Here is a 12692-nt window from a genome sequence, read left to right as displayed (position 1 = left end):
CCTTTTTTCAGACTAAGCTCCTGAAGGGATAGAGTGTCTTAGGAGCTTTATTTCATTTTACAGCTCAAGGCATTAGAACAGCTACAGCACTGAATCCTGATGCAAGCTGAAATACAAATGCCCTTCCAGCTTTGGGCAACCCTTCACAGGTGTTATTTCCACACCCCAATCCCATCCCGTTCCTTTGGGGACCAGCCAAGGATCAGTCATTTCCCCAGCAGGAAGGGTTTGAGGACATTGGGGGTGATTTCCCACAAATGGCCACTCTCATTAACACAATCCACTTTTCCTGTTCCTTCAGTGGGGGTCACAGCTTTGGACACAGGCAGGATTGTCACAGGTGGTGGGGGGTACTTGCACACTGACTGCTGGGTCTACTTTTTGGGGAACACAAGTGCTCACCCAGTGACCAGGAATCATTTCTGCCAGAATAGGGAAGGCAGAAATGGGGAATGGCTTCCTTGTCTTTTCAGGTAAAGGAGTGCACACCCAGCAATCCCTTGGAGGCAACACTTGGGTCACGTTTGAGACTAAAAGGAGATGTAAATTTTGCTCCCAAGTCAAGACCCAATTAACTATTGGCAGGAGAGCCAAAGCAGACTTAAGCATTTGGTTTCTTCTCAGACAACCTCTCAATTACCCAAGGGGCTCTGGCCTTTGGAATTCTGCAATAATGCATCCCTGACTTGACTTGTTGTACCACTTCTACAATCAAGTGGGCACCTCTGTCTGATGACATTCCCAAATGTACCTCGAATCCAGGGATTCTTGGATTCAACAGTATTCCACTCACTTCCCCAGCCCGGTTGGTGTGACAAGGAAAAGCCTCTGGCCATCCAGAGAAGGTATCCCCCAAGACCAGGAGATCTTTACACCCCCCTTGTCTGGGCAATTCAGTCACATCCATCTGCCAACATTCACCTGCAGCATTTCTGCATTTTCCATCACCTCTTCCCACTCCACTGGCAGGGTTTGGATTATTTCTCTTGCACACACCACACTGCTGACTCACTGCTTGTACAACGGGGTCAGTTTGGACCAAGAACCCACTTGGGCAAATGTTTCAATAATTTGCTTCACTCCAAGGAATACCCTCATGTTCCCCATCCACCAGGTCACAGGAGATTGGCTCAGGGACTATTATTTGCCCACTTGGGGTAACTGCCCAGCCTCCTGGAGCAAATTTTGCTCCTGAGGTTTCAAGGAGTTGACAAGCCTTAGCACTAGACTCATTTTCTTCTCCTGGGAGAAGGATCTCTGTCAGGATCTCTGACCTGGGGGTGGGGAGTTCCTGTGCATCCAGGGAATTGGTTTCCATGCCGGACAAAGCTGCCCCCACTGGGAAACAATTCCCAACCAGGACTTTCCAAGGGGCTGTCTCCTAAGCCAGCTCTGCCCGAATACACTTCTCCTCCAGTCTGGAAGCAATCCCGCTCTGGGCTTCCTTTGCTGGGGCTGGGGCAGTTGACAGGTTGCTTCTTTCCTTCCTGGCCCAGCCTCCCTTGTCCTTGGAGAATTTCAAAGCCCACAGAGGCTCCTGGGCTCTGGACTACTTGCACTTTGGGGTTGGGATACCCCCTATCCACTCAGCCCAAGGGAATTCCACAGGGCCACACTCTGACCCCAACGTTGCTGCTCAGCATCAGTGGCCATCAAAAGATCATCCACACACTGCAATAAGGCTCCAAGAGGGTGGGTTTGGACTTCCCCATTCCTCCAGTCCCTTTGCCAGTCGAGTTCCAAATATTGGGGGGCTATTTTTAAACCCCTGCAAGAGGACCACCAAAGTCAGATGGGTTTTCCTCCCCATCTTTGCATTTTCCCATTGGAAAGCAAAAAGCTCTTGACTTTCCCAACTCAAAGGGAGACATGAAAAGGCAGCTTTCAAATCTAACCCTGTGAAAAATATTAAACTCTCATTTAGGGGAGTTAGCAAAGTGTAAGGATTCCCTACAACTGCTTGTATATCTTCTACTCTATTCTTTATAGCTCTGAGGTCTTGGACTAACTGGCATAGCCTTCCATTTGCCTGCTTGACTGGCAAAACTGGAGCATTCCATTTAGATTCACGTTCTTTTCACAAGCAAAATTTCACCAATTGTTCTACAAAGGGTGAGAATCCCTTACAACTGTCTATTTGCAAAGGACATTGCTTTGGCCCCACCAACCCCACTCCAGGTTTCACTGGAATTCTCGCGGGTTCTGCTCTCTTGGATCATGGAGGCACCTCTCCAGCCCATCCTGTTGGAACCACTGCATCCCCAAGTGATGGGGGCAGATGGATTACTTCTGCTTTTGGAGACTCTCATGCAAAACCAGAAACTTCCACAGAATTAGGCTCTGCAATAATAACCTATATTGGACCAATTTTAAATTGGATTGTGGCATTTCATTTTGCCAAGAGATCTCTCCCAAGCAGAGGCTTTGGGGAATTGGGGAAATACAAAAACTGGGGAGCCAACCACTGTTTTCCCAATTTAAAAGCCACAGCATTAAAAATGGCCCAGTTTCCCAATTCCCTGGCACACCAGACAATTGTTCTAGAATTGTCCCTTGAGTTTCATTTTCCCGGATTTAACACAGAGGAACAAGTTCCCACAGCCACAAACAATTGTGCTTAGCTTGGCTGGAACCAGATGTTCTGATGGGGAAGAATCCTCTGGTGCCCCCTCAGTCGTCTTCAGTGATGCCACGAGAGGGTTGGGAGGGTTCTGAAGTTTCAGTTGCGGACAATCCCATTTCCAGTGTCCATCTTTCTTACAGGATGCACAGGGACTGAGCCCAAGTCTCTGGGGGGGATGTTTGAAGCAGGCTGCCCACGCTCTCGTCCTCTTCCTCTCCCCACGGGCACCATTTCCTCAGGGATTTCTTCCAGAACTGCAACTCCAACCTCCAACAATGTCCCCAAATTAGACTGATCTTGTCCCTCAGCTTGATTTTCCTTCCCGGGCTCACACCAAGGGCTCTGAGGGCGCTGCATTCACACCACAATCTTTCTGCCATTTCACAGGTTCTGCAAAGTGAAAAACACATCACCAGACATAACCTCCTTCCACTGCTGTTCCCCTTCTAAAACAGCATCAACTGGAACAATGGATTCTAATTCAGTGTTCCAGAACAGCCACCCACTGATTCCAACACTCCATTAAATTCTCCCTGGGAGCTGTTCCTCCGGGGGGGCCACCAATCTTCATCCAATATTGCAAAAGGCAACCAAGGGGCGACTTCTTCACAATTCCCCCTTCACATTGCCCACTTCCCAGCTCTAAACAGCAGACCCAAAATGTTACAATACAGAAACAAATACAAGTACAGAACAATAGTGATCGATACAACAAAGCCAGAGACCAAATTCCAGAGTACCAAAGAACCCACCCAAAGCGCTGGAAGATCCACAGGTCTCAGGTGAGCAGGATTCCCAAAATACCAAAGAACCCCCAGTGCGCTGAAAGATCCACACGTTTGACATGGGCAGGATTCCCCAAAAGAATGCCTTGTTATCCAGTGGGATCTCACCTGTGTCCCAGACTGGGCTGGGGATCTGTGCTCTTCTGCAGCAAAGTCCTGGGGCTGGCGTGAAGATCCAGAGATCCCTTGGATCCGCGGGAGATCAGGCAGAGGGTCCTGTCTGGGGGCCAGAAATGATACTGAAAAGCAGCAGAAACAAACTTCTTCACCCCAATTTGGAGATGTTAAAAAGAGCATTCTTCTTTATTCAGCATGCTGGGTGTTCAGAGGAGAGCTCCTCTAATCCACCGTGCCAAAGGACAGACAGGGCTTTTTATTACACACACTGTTTACATGTGCAGTCAATAGTCTGGCTTACTTAATACATATTCAGTACTTTGCTTTACATAGCCACACCCCGATTGGAAGTCCTTTTCTGGGCCTTCCGGGCCTTCTCTCTCATCCTGACCTCAGTTCTTGAGCAGCACAGCACCATTGTGTTTCACCACCAAAAATAAAGTTTGTTCTTTATTTTATCTGGGTACCCAGAGCTTAGTTTACATCCTGCTTGTTTGGGACATCCCTTATCTAATTCTCTAGGACTTCTCCAGGATTACATTGTTCCTCATTTGGGCACTCCGGGGGACTGTGAGTAGAGTTTCTATTTCTTCTCTCAGGGGTTTGATGGAGACTATGAGGAGCTGGGAACTCATTGCAGGGACAGGAGGGAGCAGTTGGGAAGTACTAGGCAGGTGGGGGAGAGAACTGTTCAGAGAACAGCTGAGATACAGCTCGAGCAAGCTGGAAACTAAACTGTCATTTGGGGTCATCCCAGATGGATTGGATTTCAGAAATTACTCAACACAGGTGCCACCTCGTCCAGCCAAGCCCAGGAGATCAACCTGCTCAGCAGCTGCAAGAGCGGGATGTTCATGTGCCTGCTGCCATCTCCCCAAAGCCATTATCCCACTCCTGCTGACAAGATGGGCAAGATGAGCATCTACCTCACAAGATCTGCTGCCGCAAGAAGAGCGTGTCCCAAAGGATGTCCTCAGCCTTCTCAGAGGGGACGTCAGATCCTCTCCAGGGATGGTCCCAGCCCTTCCCAATCCGGACTGGGCACCAGCTCCAACTCTTCCCTGGAAAACAAACAACAAATTCATGACAAGAGATTACAAACCAGAAGTGGAAACAAGAAAAAAAGGTAAAATGTTAACCTTCTGTCAGGGTTCTGAGGAAGGCCCAAGCCCTCCAGGCCAAAGAAAAACCCCACCTCCTCCAGCTCAGGAAAACCCAGGCCTTCTCCCTGCCCTGCTGCACTGGCCCAAAGAAAGGCTCCTAAGCCAAGGCAGCCCCAGCCTTTCCTGGCCTGCAGCCCAAAGCAGCTGGTGTTCTGCAGCCCCACCTTTGCTCCCCCCACGGGGTTTGTTTTTGGCAGGCTGGCTGCCCCTGCCCCAGCCCCGCCCAGCAAAGGGGCAGTGGCAGAGGCTGGGGGCAGAGCCGGGCTCCCATTTCACACCCAGCCCAGAGCACCCGCCCGCCCTCCTGCCAAGAAGCAGCTTGGCAGCTGGCTGAAGAATTCCTCAGGTTCCCCAGCAGCAAAGGGGGACCCTTCGGTGCCCAGCCAGGCTGAGCAATGCCCGCGGCCGGGAGCACCCCCGGGTGTGGACTCATCTGCAAACGGCCTGTGGAGCACGGCTTGGAGGAAGGGGCCACAATCAAAGTCCATCATCTTCAGCTCGCCGGCGTCCAGGTCAACTAAGAGCTTGTCATCCCTGACGTCGTCCTCGATGTCTCCAGCAGCAGCCCCACCCGGCACAGCTTCTCCAGAGGCCCCTTCTCCTTCCCTGGGGGCCAGACCAGGCTGTCAGCGTTCTGCCGAGGGCCCAGCTGTCTGTGAAGCGGGACCAGCAAAACCAGGTTGGATGGTGGCCACCAGCACTTGGGAGACCGGCTCTGCAGCCCAGCTCCAGCACAAAGAGGGGCGTGTTCCCGTGGGATGACCCCCCCTCAGTGCTACAGGCTGACAAAAAAGTCTGGTTTTCTTGGCTTCTTCTTGCCAAGGGATGTGTGGAGGTGTTACTTGCCAGGGCCCTGGATCAAAGTGAGCACGTGGATCTCTCCCGTCTTCTAGGGCAGGGGAATGCCCTGCACCCAAGGATGGCACAAAAGGTCTTCCAATGCTGGCCTGTCCGAGGGGCGGATGGACAAACACCACCTGATAAGGTCCTGGCAGCCTGGGGGGAAAATGGCCGGTCAGTTGGAGAAGGATCCTGTCCCTCTGTCCCACTGTCCACGTGCCCAGGCTGTGCTGGCTGTGCTCAGAGCTGTGCCCAAACTTCTCCATCGATTCTCCCTTTGGAGGAGAGCAGGATGGCAGGACACAGGCCACCTCCTCCAGCCACCCATGGGACACAAACAGCTTCAAGAGCGGCGTCCTCGTGAGCCCGCTGCCCTCTCCCAACACCGTTATTCCCCCCGTGCCACAAAGATTGGTATCCACCTGGAGAGACCCGTGCTGGGAACGGGAGCTGGTCCCAGATGGTGTCGGTGCCTTTGCAGAAAGGGTGCTTCCCGCAGACCATCTGGTAGAGCAGGATGCCCAGGGACCAGATGGTCGCCTCCTCGCCGTGGTAGCGTTTGAGGTAGATCCACTCTGGCGGGCTGTAGGACAGTGTTCCTACGGAATACAGACGCAGCTCATCAGGTGGATGCTGCCTGCTCCCAGAGCCTCACCCCAGCATCCCTGGCAATGTGGGGCCTGCCCCAGTGGCACACGCTGTGACCCACTGCCTTCTCGCCGGCCCCTGACTCTTGGTTACAAACTCTGGGTTGGAGAAGAAGCCGCTGGTGTCCAAGAGGGCAGCGGAAGCCCTGGCAAGGCCCAACCATTACATGCAAGGGAAAAACCCACCCAGAGGTGGGAAAAAGCCATGCCTTCCCCCGCCCCAACAATTCATCATAAGCCAAGGCAAAGAAGGCGAGCGGAGCAGCCCAAGCCCTTCCTCGCCTGCACACCAAGCCAGCTGGTGCACAGTTCTGACCCCCTTCTCTGCTACCCTTGCAGGGGTTTTGGTCAGGCTGGCTCCCCCCTGCCCCAGACCCAGCCCGGGACGGGGTGGCTGGCACAGGCTGTCGGCAAGGCCGGGGCCTGTCTCACAGTAACCCCCCAGCCCCATCCAAAAGCAACTTGGCTGAAGAACTAATCCTGTTCCCCCTCAGCCAAAGGGGCAATCTCCAGTGCCACACCCGGGCATGGCCACGCGATGCCCGGCACCAGGAGCATCCCCCGGCTGTGGGCTCACCTGCAAACTGGGTGTAGGCCGTGTCCTGGAGGAAGGTGCCACATCCAAAGTCAAGGAGCTTGGCCTCGCCGGTGGCCAGGTGGAGGAGGATGTTGTGGGGCTTGATGTCCCGGTGCAGGACGCCGCAGCTGGTGCAGTGCCGCACGGCCTGCAGCACCTGGCGGAACAGCCCCCACGCCATCTCCTCCGGCAGGAACCCCCACGCCGTCAGTAAGCCAGAGAGGTCCTGAGACGGCTCCGGACGCTCCATCACCAACAGGAAACCGTTGGGGAGCTCGAACCACTCCAGCAGCTGGATGACACCAGGGAAGCCATTGCACACCTTGTCCAGCAGCACGATCTCCAGGGGGGCCCGGGTGCCGTCGGGCTGCGGGGGGACCACGGGGTCGTCAGTGGGGCTGATGCCGTGCCTGTCTGCCTGCTACCCCTCGGCCAGCCCTGGATGCTCCCCGTCCCCCACCGAGCCCACGCCCGCTCTCCCTCCAGGTGTCCCGGCGGCTTCCACCCTCCCGGGCCTCGGCTCGTCCCCGCCCGGCCCGCCCCGCTTTCTCCCGCTGGCCCCGCTCGCTCACCAGCTCGCCCCAGCGCCGGATGCCATCCCGGGACACGGCTTTGATGGCCACCTGCAAGCCAAGGGGAAGGGCGGGTTGAGCTCGCCGCCCGTCCCGCTCTCCTCCTCCTCCTCCTCCTCCTCCTCCTCCTCCTCCTCTTCCTGCACTCACCGGGGCTCCGTCCGCCAGGCGGGTCCCCGCGTAGACGCGGCCGAAGCCGCCGCTGCCCAGCAGCGAATGCAGCCGGTAGCGCTCGTGCAGCGGCTCCTTGGCCTTCCGTGCGGGCGAGACGTGGCCGTCAGCGTTCGGGCCGGGGCCCGGCACGGCCCCCGAGCGCCCCTCGAGCGGCCCGGGCCGGGCTTCCCCAGCCGCAGCGGGCAGCGGCGGCTCGCTGCCGGCGGCCGGGCTGGCGAGCGGCGGAGCTCTGGCCGGGGAAGCCGCCGAGGAGGCGGCAGCGCCCGCGGCCCCCGCCGGCCCCGGCAGGCGCCGGGCTCGAGCCAGGCGGAGCCAAGGGGCGGCGAGGCCGAGCCCGTCCCACAGCCAGCCCCACAGGAGCGCCCAGCAGCGCCACAGCCGGCGCGCCGGGAGCCGGGCGAGGGCGAGACCGCGCCGGGCCGCCCAGGGCCGGGGACGGGGCGGCCCCGCCCGGCAGAGGGGAACGGCCGGGGCCATGGCCCGGGCCGGCAAGGGGAGGGGGGACCGGGAACGGGACAGGGACAGCGGGAATGGGACACCGGGAATGGGACAGGGACAGCGGGAATGGGACAGGGACACCGGGAATGGGACACCGGCACAGGGACACCGGGAATGGGACAGGGACACCGGGAATGGGACACCGGCACAGGGACACCGGGAATGGGACAGGGACACCGGGAATGGGACAGGGACAGCGGCACGGGGACACCGGGAATGGGACAGGGACACCGGGAATGGGACACCGGCACAGGGACACCGGCACAGGGACACCGGCACAGGGACACCGGGAGAGGGAGAGGAGGAGGAAGAGCTCGAGCAAGGAGAGCACGAACAAGAGTCAGAGCGAGAGCGCGTCGCTGCAGTCGCTGCTGCTGCCGCTGCTGCTGCCGAAGCGCAGGGGCCGTTGGTCCCTCGGTCCGTTTGTCCGTTCCCCGTTGGCCCCCGCCAGCCCCGGGGGCAGCCCCGGCCGCTCCGCTCCCAACCAGCCCCGGCCGCAGTCCCGGAGCTCCCCTTCCTCCCGCCCCCACGCCAAGACCACGGCCTTTTGGAGCTGCTTCACTTCACTTCAACTTCTTGGCTGCCAAGTTTGCAACTTCCCGCCGCTGCTCCCACCCCAGCCCCCCCGCTCGGCCCGCGCTGCTGTCGCTTCCTCCCAGGCCAGCCGGGCTCTGCACTTGCCCCTCAACTTTGCCAAGGGCTTTGCTCAGGGAGGAGCCCCGGCACGTCCGGCCAGCGCCAGGCAGAGCCAGCCCCGGGGCAGGGCAGAGCAGGAGGATGGGCAGGGGAAATGCAGCCCTTTGGGCTCAGCGCTGCTCCCCGACCACACCAGGGCTGGGCCTGTTTTCCTGCCCGCTTCCAGGGAAAATCGGCGGCTGCAGAGAGGATTAAGCAGAAGAGAATTAGAAGACTCTTCTTGCTGCCCTTTGGATGCCAGTCCCTCCTAATAAATGCAGGCTTAATTTGGAATGGACACGATGTAGCAGCTTTTTCAGCACCCAGTATTTAACAGCTGCCTTTCAGGGGACAATGGGAAAAGGGGGGGAGAACGGGAGAAAAGGGTGTCTGGGACCTCCAAAGTGAGCGAGGAGGGGGCTGAGACTGTGAAAGCGAGCAGGGCAGGGGGAAGAAACACCCCCAAACCGAGCTGGGGGGGAGCTGGGGACGGTGGGGATGATGGGAAAGGGGCGGGAGAGGGGAGAAAAGGGGTGTTGGACAGTGGGCAGGGGGACAGAGGGCAGGGGGTTCCCACATGGGTCTCCCCTGTCCCCCATCACTTGAGCCCTGGAGCGGTTCCCTGGGGCTCTGGGAGGGGGCAGGTCCGCACTGGGAATGTCCACTGCTTCTGTAACCCTTTGTGTGCTTGCTCTGGTCACGACTGTCCACAGGTGCCCAACCCCCCTGTCCATCCCTGGGGGGCTGATGGGGGGACTCCCCCACCCAGTAACTGGTGCTGCAGCAGCTGTGGGGCAGAGGGGGGTGGGAAAGGGGGGTCCGGGGTGGCCCCCTGAGCTCCCAACCTGCTGGGGGGGCTGAGGGCTGCTGGGGGGCACCCCCTGACCTGTGTCCCTGCACACCCAGGGCTGTTCCAGGTCCTGGGAAAAGCCGAGTGAACGGCCCCGACCGGGAGAGGTTCCTGCCCGGGTACATCTACAACTGGGAGCAGCTCAGGCACTTCAGCAAACATTTGGGCACCTGGGGGGGACACCCCGTGTGGGGAGACCCAGGCCAGGCACTGGAACGGCCAAGGGGAGTTCCTGGAGAACAGACAGGATCAGGGGACATGAACTGCTGCCACAACTACGAGAATGTGACCCCGTTTGCCCGGCCTGGGAACCCCCATTTTTGGGGTAATCTCCCCCACATCCCACCAGAAACTCCAAATCCTCCCAAATATTCCCCTGAATCCCCAAATGCCCCCAAATGCCAGTAAAATGGTGGGGCTTTAGATGTCTTTGTTGAATCTCTTTGTTTTAAATTCAACAAATCAGCTCTTCCCACTGAATTTCCCAGGTCAGTTTGTGACCCCATGGATGTTTCTCCCACTGTGTTCACCCAGGTGCCTGTGGGGAACCAGGAGGATGTGGAGACCACCAGCCAGCTGTCTTCCCAATGTGGGAAGACATCACTCCTCCAGTGGGTGATGGAGTTGGAGCAGCAGACAAAGCTCTTCCCACAGTCGAGGCACCTTTAGGGCTTCCCTTACTGGTGGGTCCGTTGGTGTGAGGTCAAGGCAGAGCTCTGGCTGAAGCTCTTCCCACACTCCCCACACTTGCAGGGCCTCTCCCCACTGTGGATGCGCCGGTGGGTGACGAGGTGGGAGCTGCGGGTGAAGCTCTTCCCACAGTGGGTGCAGAGGAAGGGCCTCTCCCCTGTGTGCATCCGCTCATGCAGGAGGAGATTCCTGCTGGTCTGAAACCTCTTCCCGCATTCCAAGCACTTGTAGGGCCGTTCCCCGGTGTGGGTGCGCTGGTGGCAGATCAGGTGGGAGCTCTGGCTGAAGCTCTTCCAACAGTCCAAGCACTTGAAGGGGTTTTTCCTTGTGTGAGACTGCTCATGGACATCCAGGTCAGGGCTCTGGCTCAAGCTCTCGTCACCTTCCCGGCACAGGCTGGCTCTTTCCTCCTCAGAGCACCCTGGGCTGGCTTTAGAGACCCTCCTCCTGGGGTACCTTCGTGGCTTTCCCTCCCCGCTGCCTTCCTGCGCCGTGGAGCCCTTCAAAACGGCCTCTCCCACCAGGCTCTGCCGGGGGGATTTGTCCTCCGGGCTCTCCGTCCTCAGCTCGGGGCCTGGGGCAGGAGGGAAGAAGGACAGGGAGGGGATTTGCCTCCGGCCCAGAGGGAAGGCCAAGGACATCCCCCCAACTCCGGCCCCGGCAGGACGGCGGCGGCAGCGGGGTTGTCCTGCAGCCGGGGGCGATGCTCAGCTGGGAGATACAGGACAAGACAGGGCAAAGGGGCACTGACTTCCTCCTCACCTGCCTGGGGGTCCTGGGGCATCTTCCTCTTCCTCGCAGCCTCCTCCTCCACCTGGCCAAGCTTTGGGAAGGAATTATTCTATGTAAACTCATTCCCTTCTGCCCAGAGTAACTAAAACTAATACACATATATCAGACCTACAGGCTCATGCCATGGAGTTTAGAGGCAGACTTCCCAAAGGGATGAATTTTTCCTGGTTTAGGAGGGAAAACAAGGTGTGGGTGCATTGGGTTGGTGGTCCCTCTGTTACAACCCGCCCCAGGAAAAGAGGGGGGGGAACCCAGGTTTTATCAATAATTCCTTTGGGGTGGATTAAAGTGAAACAACACTAAATAATCAGCGTTCAAAAACATATATTGACAAGATTTATTTTAACAATTTTGTATCAATAGGTATGTTAACATTTTGGGTACTGTCATAACCTTTTGGGGGAGGAGGAAAAAAAATGCATAGGGGAGAGAAAGACAGGGTAAGAGTAAGGGAGAGCAAGAGAAAAAAGAGGAAAGATGAGAGTGGTATAATCACCACCCACTGGATCCAGCGACGTCTTGATCCACAGGTGGTGGGGGGAGAAGAAGAAGAAAAACCCCCCAAACCCCCAAAAGTCACCAGTCAGTATCTATATCCTTTGCACCTCCCCCAGGGCGGGGGGTTGTTTTCATAGGGTGGTGTCTCCCTTTTTGGCCAGGAGTTCGTGGTCTCTTCCCGCCTTTTCAGGGCTTGACATCTTCTGCACTGGAGGAGGGGGGATGGGCCCAGTTGCCCATCAGAAAGTCAAAAGCCTGCAGAAGTCTCTTAGAATGCATAAATCATTAACTGTTCCAGTCTCTGACACCCTCCTGCCCAAGGCCATCTCTACAAGTCACCTGGAATCACCAGGAATCACCTCCAAACCACCAAGATTCAGCCCAAAACAACCCTCTCAGCAGTGGGGTTCCCCCTCACTGGTCTATCCACTTTGGGGTGCTGGGGTCCCTCCTGTGTGGGCTGCTGGAGGTCTCACATGTATTGGGGAACCCCCTCTCCAGGGTTCCCGCCCTTTCTGGGCTGCTGGAGATCCCGGGAATCCCAGGGGTCCTTCCTTTATGGGCTCCTCACTTTGCCATTCTGGGGATCCCCCTCCTCTGGGCTGCTGGGGGTCCCGGGGGTCCCGGGGGCTCCCCTCTCCGGGGTCCCTTTTAGGGTGGTCGGGGGGTTTGGGGGTCCCAGGGTCCCTTCTCCCCTGACTCTCGCCTTCGGGGTGCTGGCGATCCCAAGGTGTCCAGCCCTCTCTCCAGGCTGCCGGGGGTCCCGGCTCCCCCCACAGCCCTCGCTGCTCCCCCCTCCTCTCCAGACTGCCGGGAGTTCCCCCTCTCCGGGCCCCCGTTTCAGATTCCAACCCCCGCCTGTCCCAGGGGTCCCCAAAGCCGGTGTGTGTGTCCCGTGTCCCCCCCACTCCCCGCCGGTATCCGGCGATCGCCACGTGGCTCCGGGCACCCAACATCCCCCTGCCCAACCTGGGCACCCCCCACCTCCCCTTTCCCCAAATTCCCGTCCCGGGGGCGCTGGGGCCGAGGGGGGACCCTGGGGGGGTCCGGGGGGAGCGCTGGGCGCTGCGGGTCTGGCTGGCAACTGATGAGTCATCAGCGCTGCGCGCTCGGATTGGCTGAGCACTGCTTTGGGGGTGGGGCTGCAGGAAAGGGGGTTCTTTGCAGGGGAAGACATTTGGAGCTGGAAGG

The 12692-nt window shown here is 58.0% G+C and overlaps 1 protein-coding gene across 2 annotated transcripts in view; it reads right to left on the bottom strand.

Moving 5' to 3' along the window:
- Positions 1 to 1880: 1880 nt before the first annotated feature.
- LOC127462512 (serine/threonine-protein kinase pim-1-like) overlaps positions 1881 to 12692 on the bottom strand; it is a 47967-nt gene continuing 37155 nt past the window's right edge. Inside the window, exons 4-11 of one of the 2 annotated variants that reach the window (XM_051771158.1) lie at positions 7475 to 7570; positions 7325 to 7375; positions 6753 to 7119; positions 5951 to 6127; positions 5531 to 5684; positions 4452 to 5341; positions 3517 to 3647; positions 1882 to 3013 (exon numbers count right to left, since the gene is read on the bottom strand). In XM_051771158.1, the coding sequence (XP_051627118.1) occupies positions 5578 to 5684; positions 5951 to 6127; positions 6753 to 7119; positions 7325 to 7375; positions 7475 to 7570 (798 nt within the window). In that variant the 3' untranslated portion in view covers positions 1882 to 3013; positions 3517 to 3647; positions 4452 to 5341; positions 5531 to 5577. Of the gene's footprint in view, positions 3014 to 3516; positions 3648 to 4451; positions 5342 to 5530; positions 5685 to 5950; positions 6128 to 6752; positions 7120 to 7324; positions 7376 to 7474; positions 7571 to 12692 lie in introns of both variants that reach the window. The other variant, XM_051771160.1, reaches the window with a different exon arrangement.

The sequence above is a fragment of the Manacus candei genome, unplaced genomic scaffold, assembly GCF_025592945.1.
Source record: "Manacus candei isolate 608988 ecotype Guabito, Panama unplaced genomic scaffold, ASM2559294v1 h1tg000129l, whole genome shotgun sequence".
Taxonomy (NCBI): domain Eukaryota; kingdom Metazoa; phylum Chordata; class Aves; order Passeriformes; family Pipridae; genus Manacus; species Manacus candei.
Note: the sequence above shows the minus strand (reverse complement) of the source record. Positions and strands in the feature narration are given on the sequence as shown.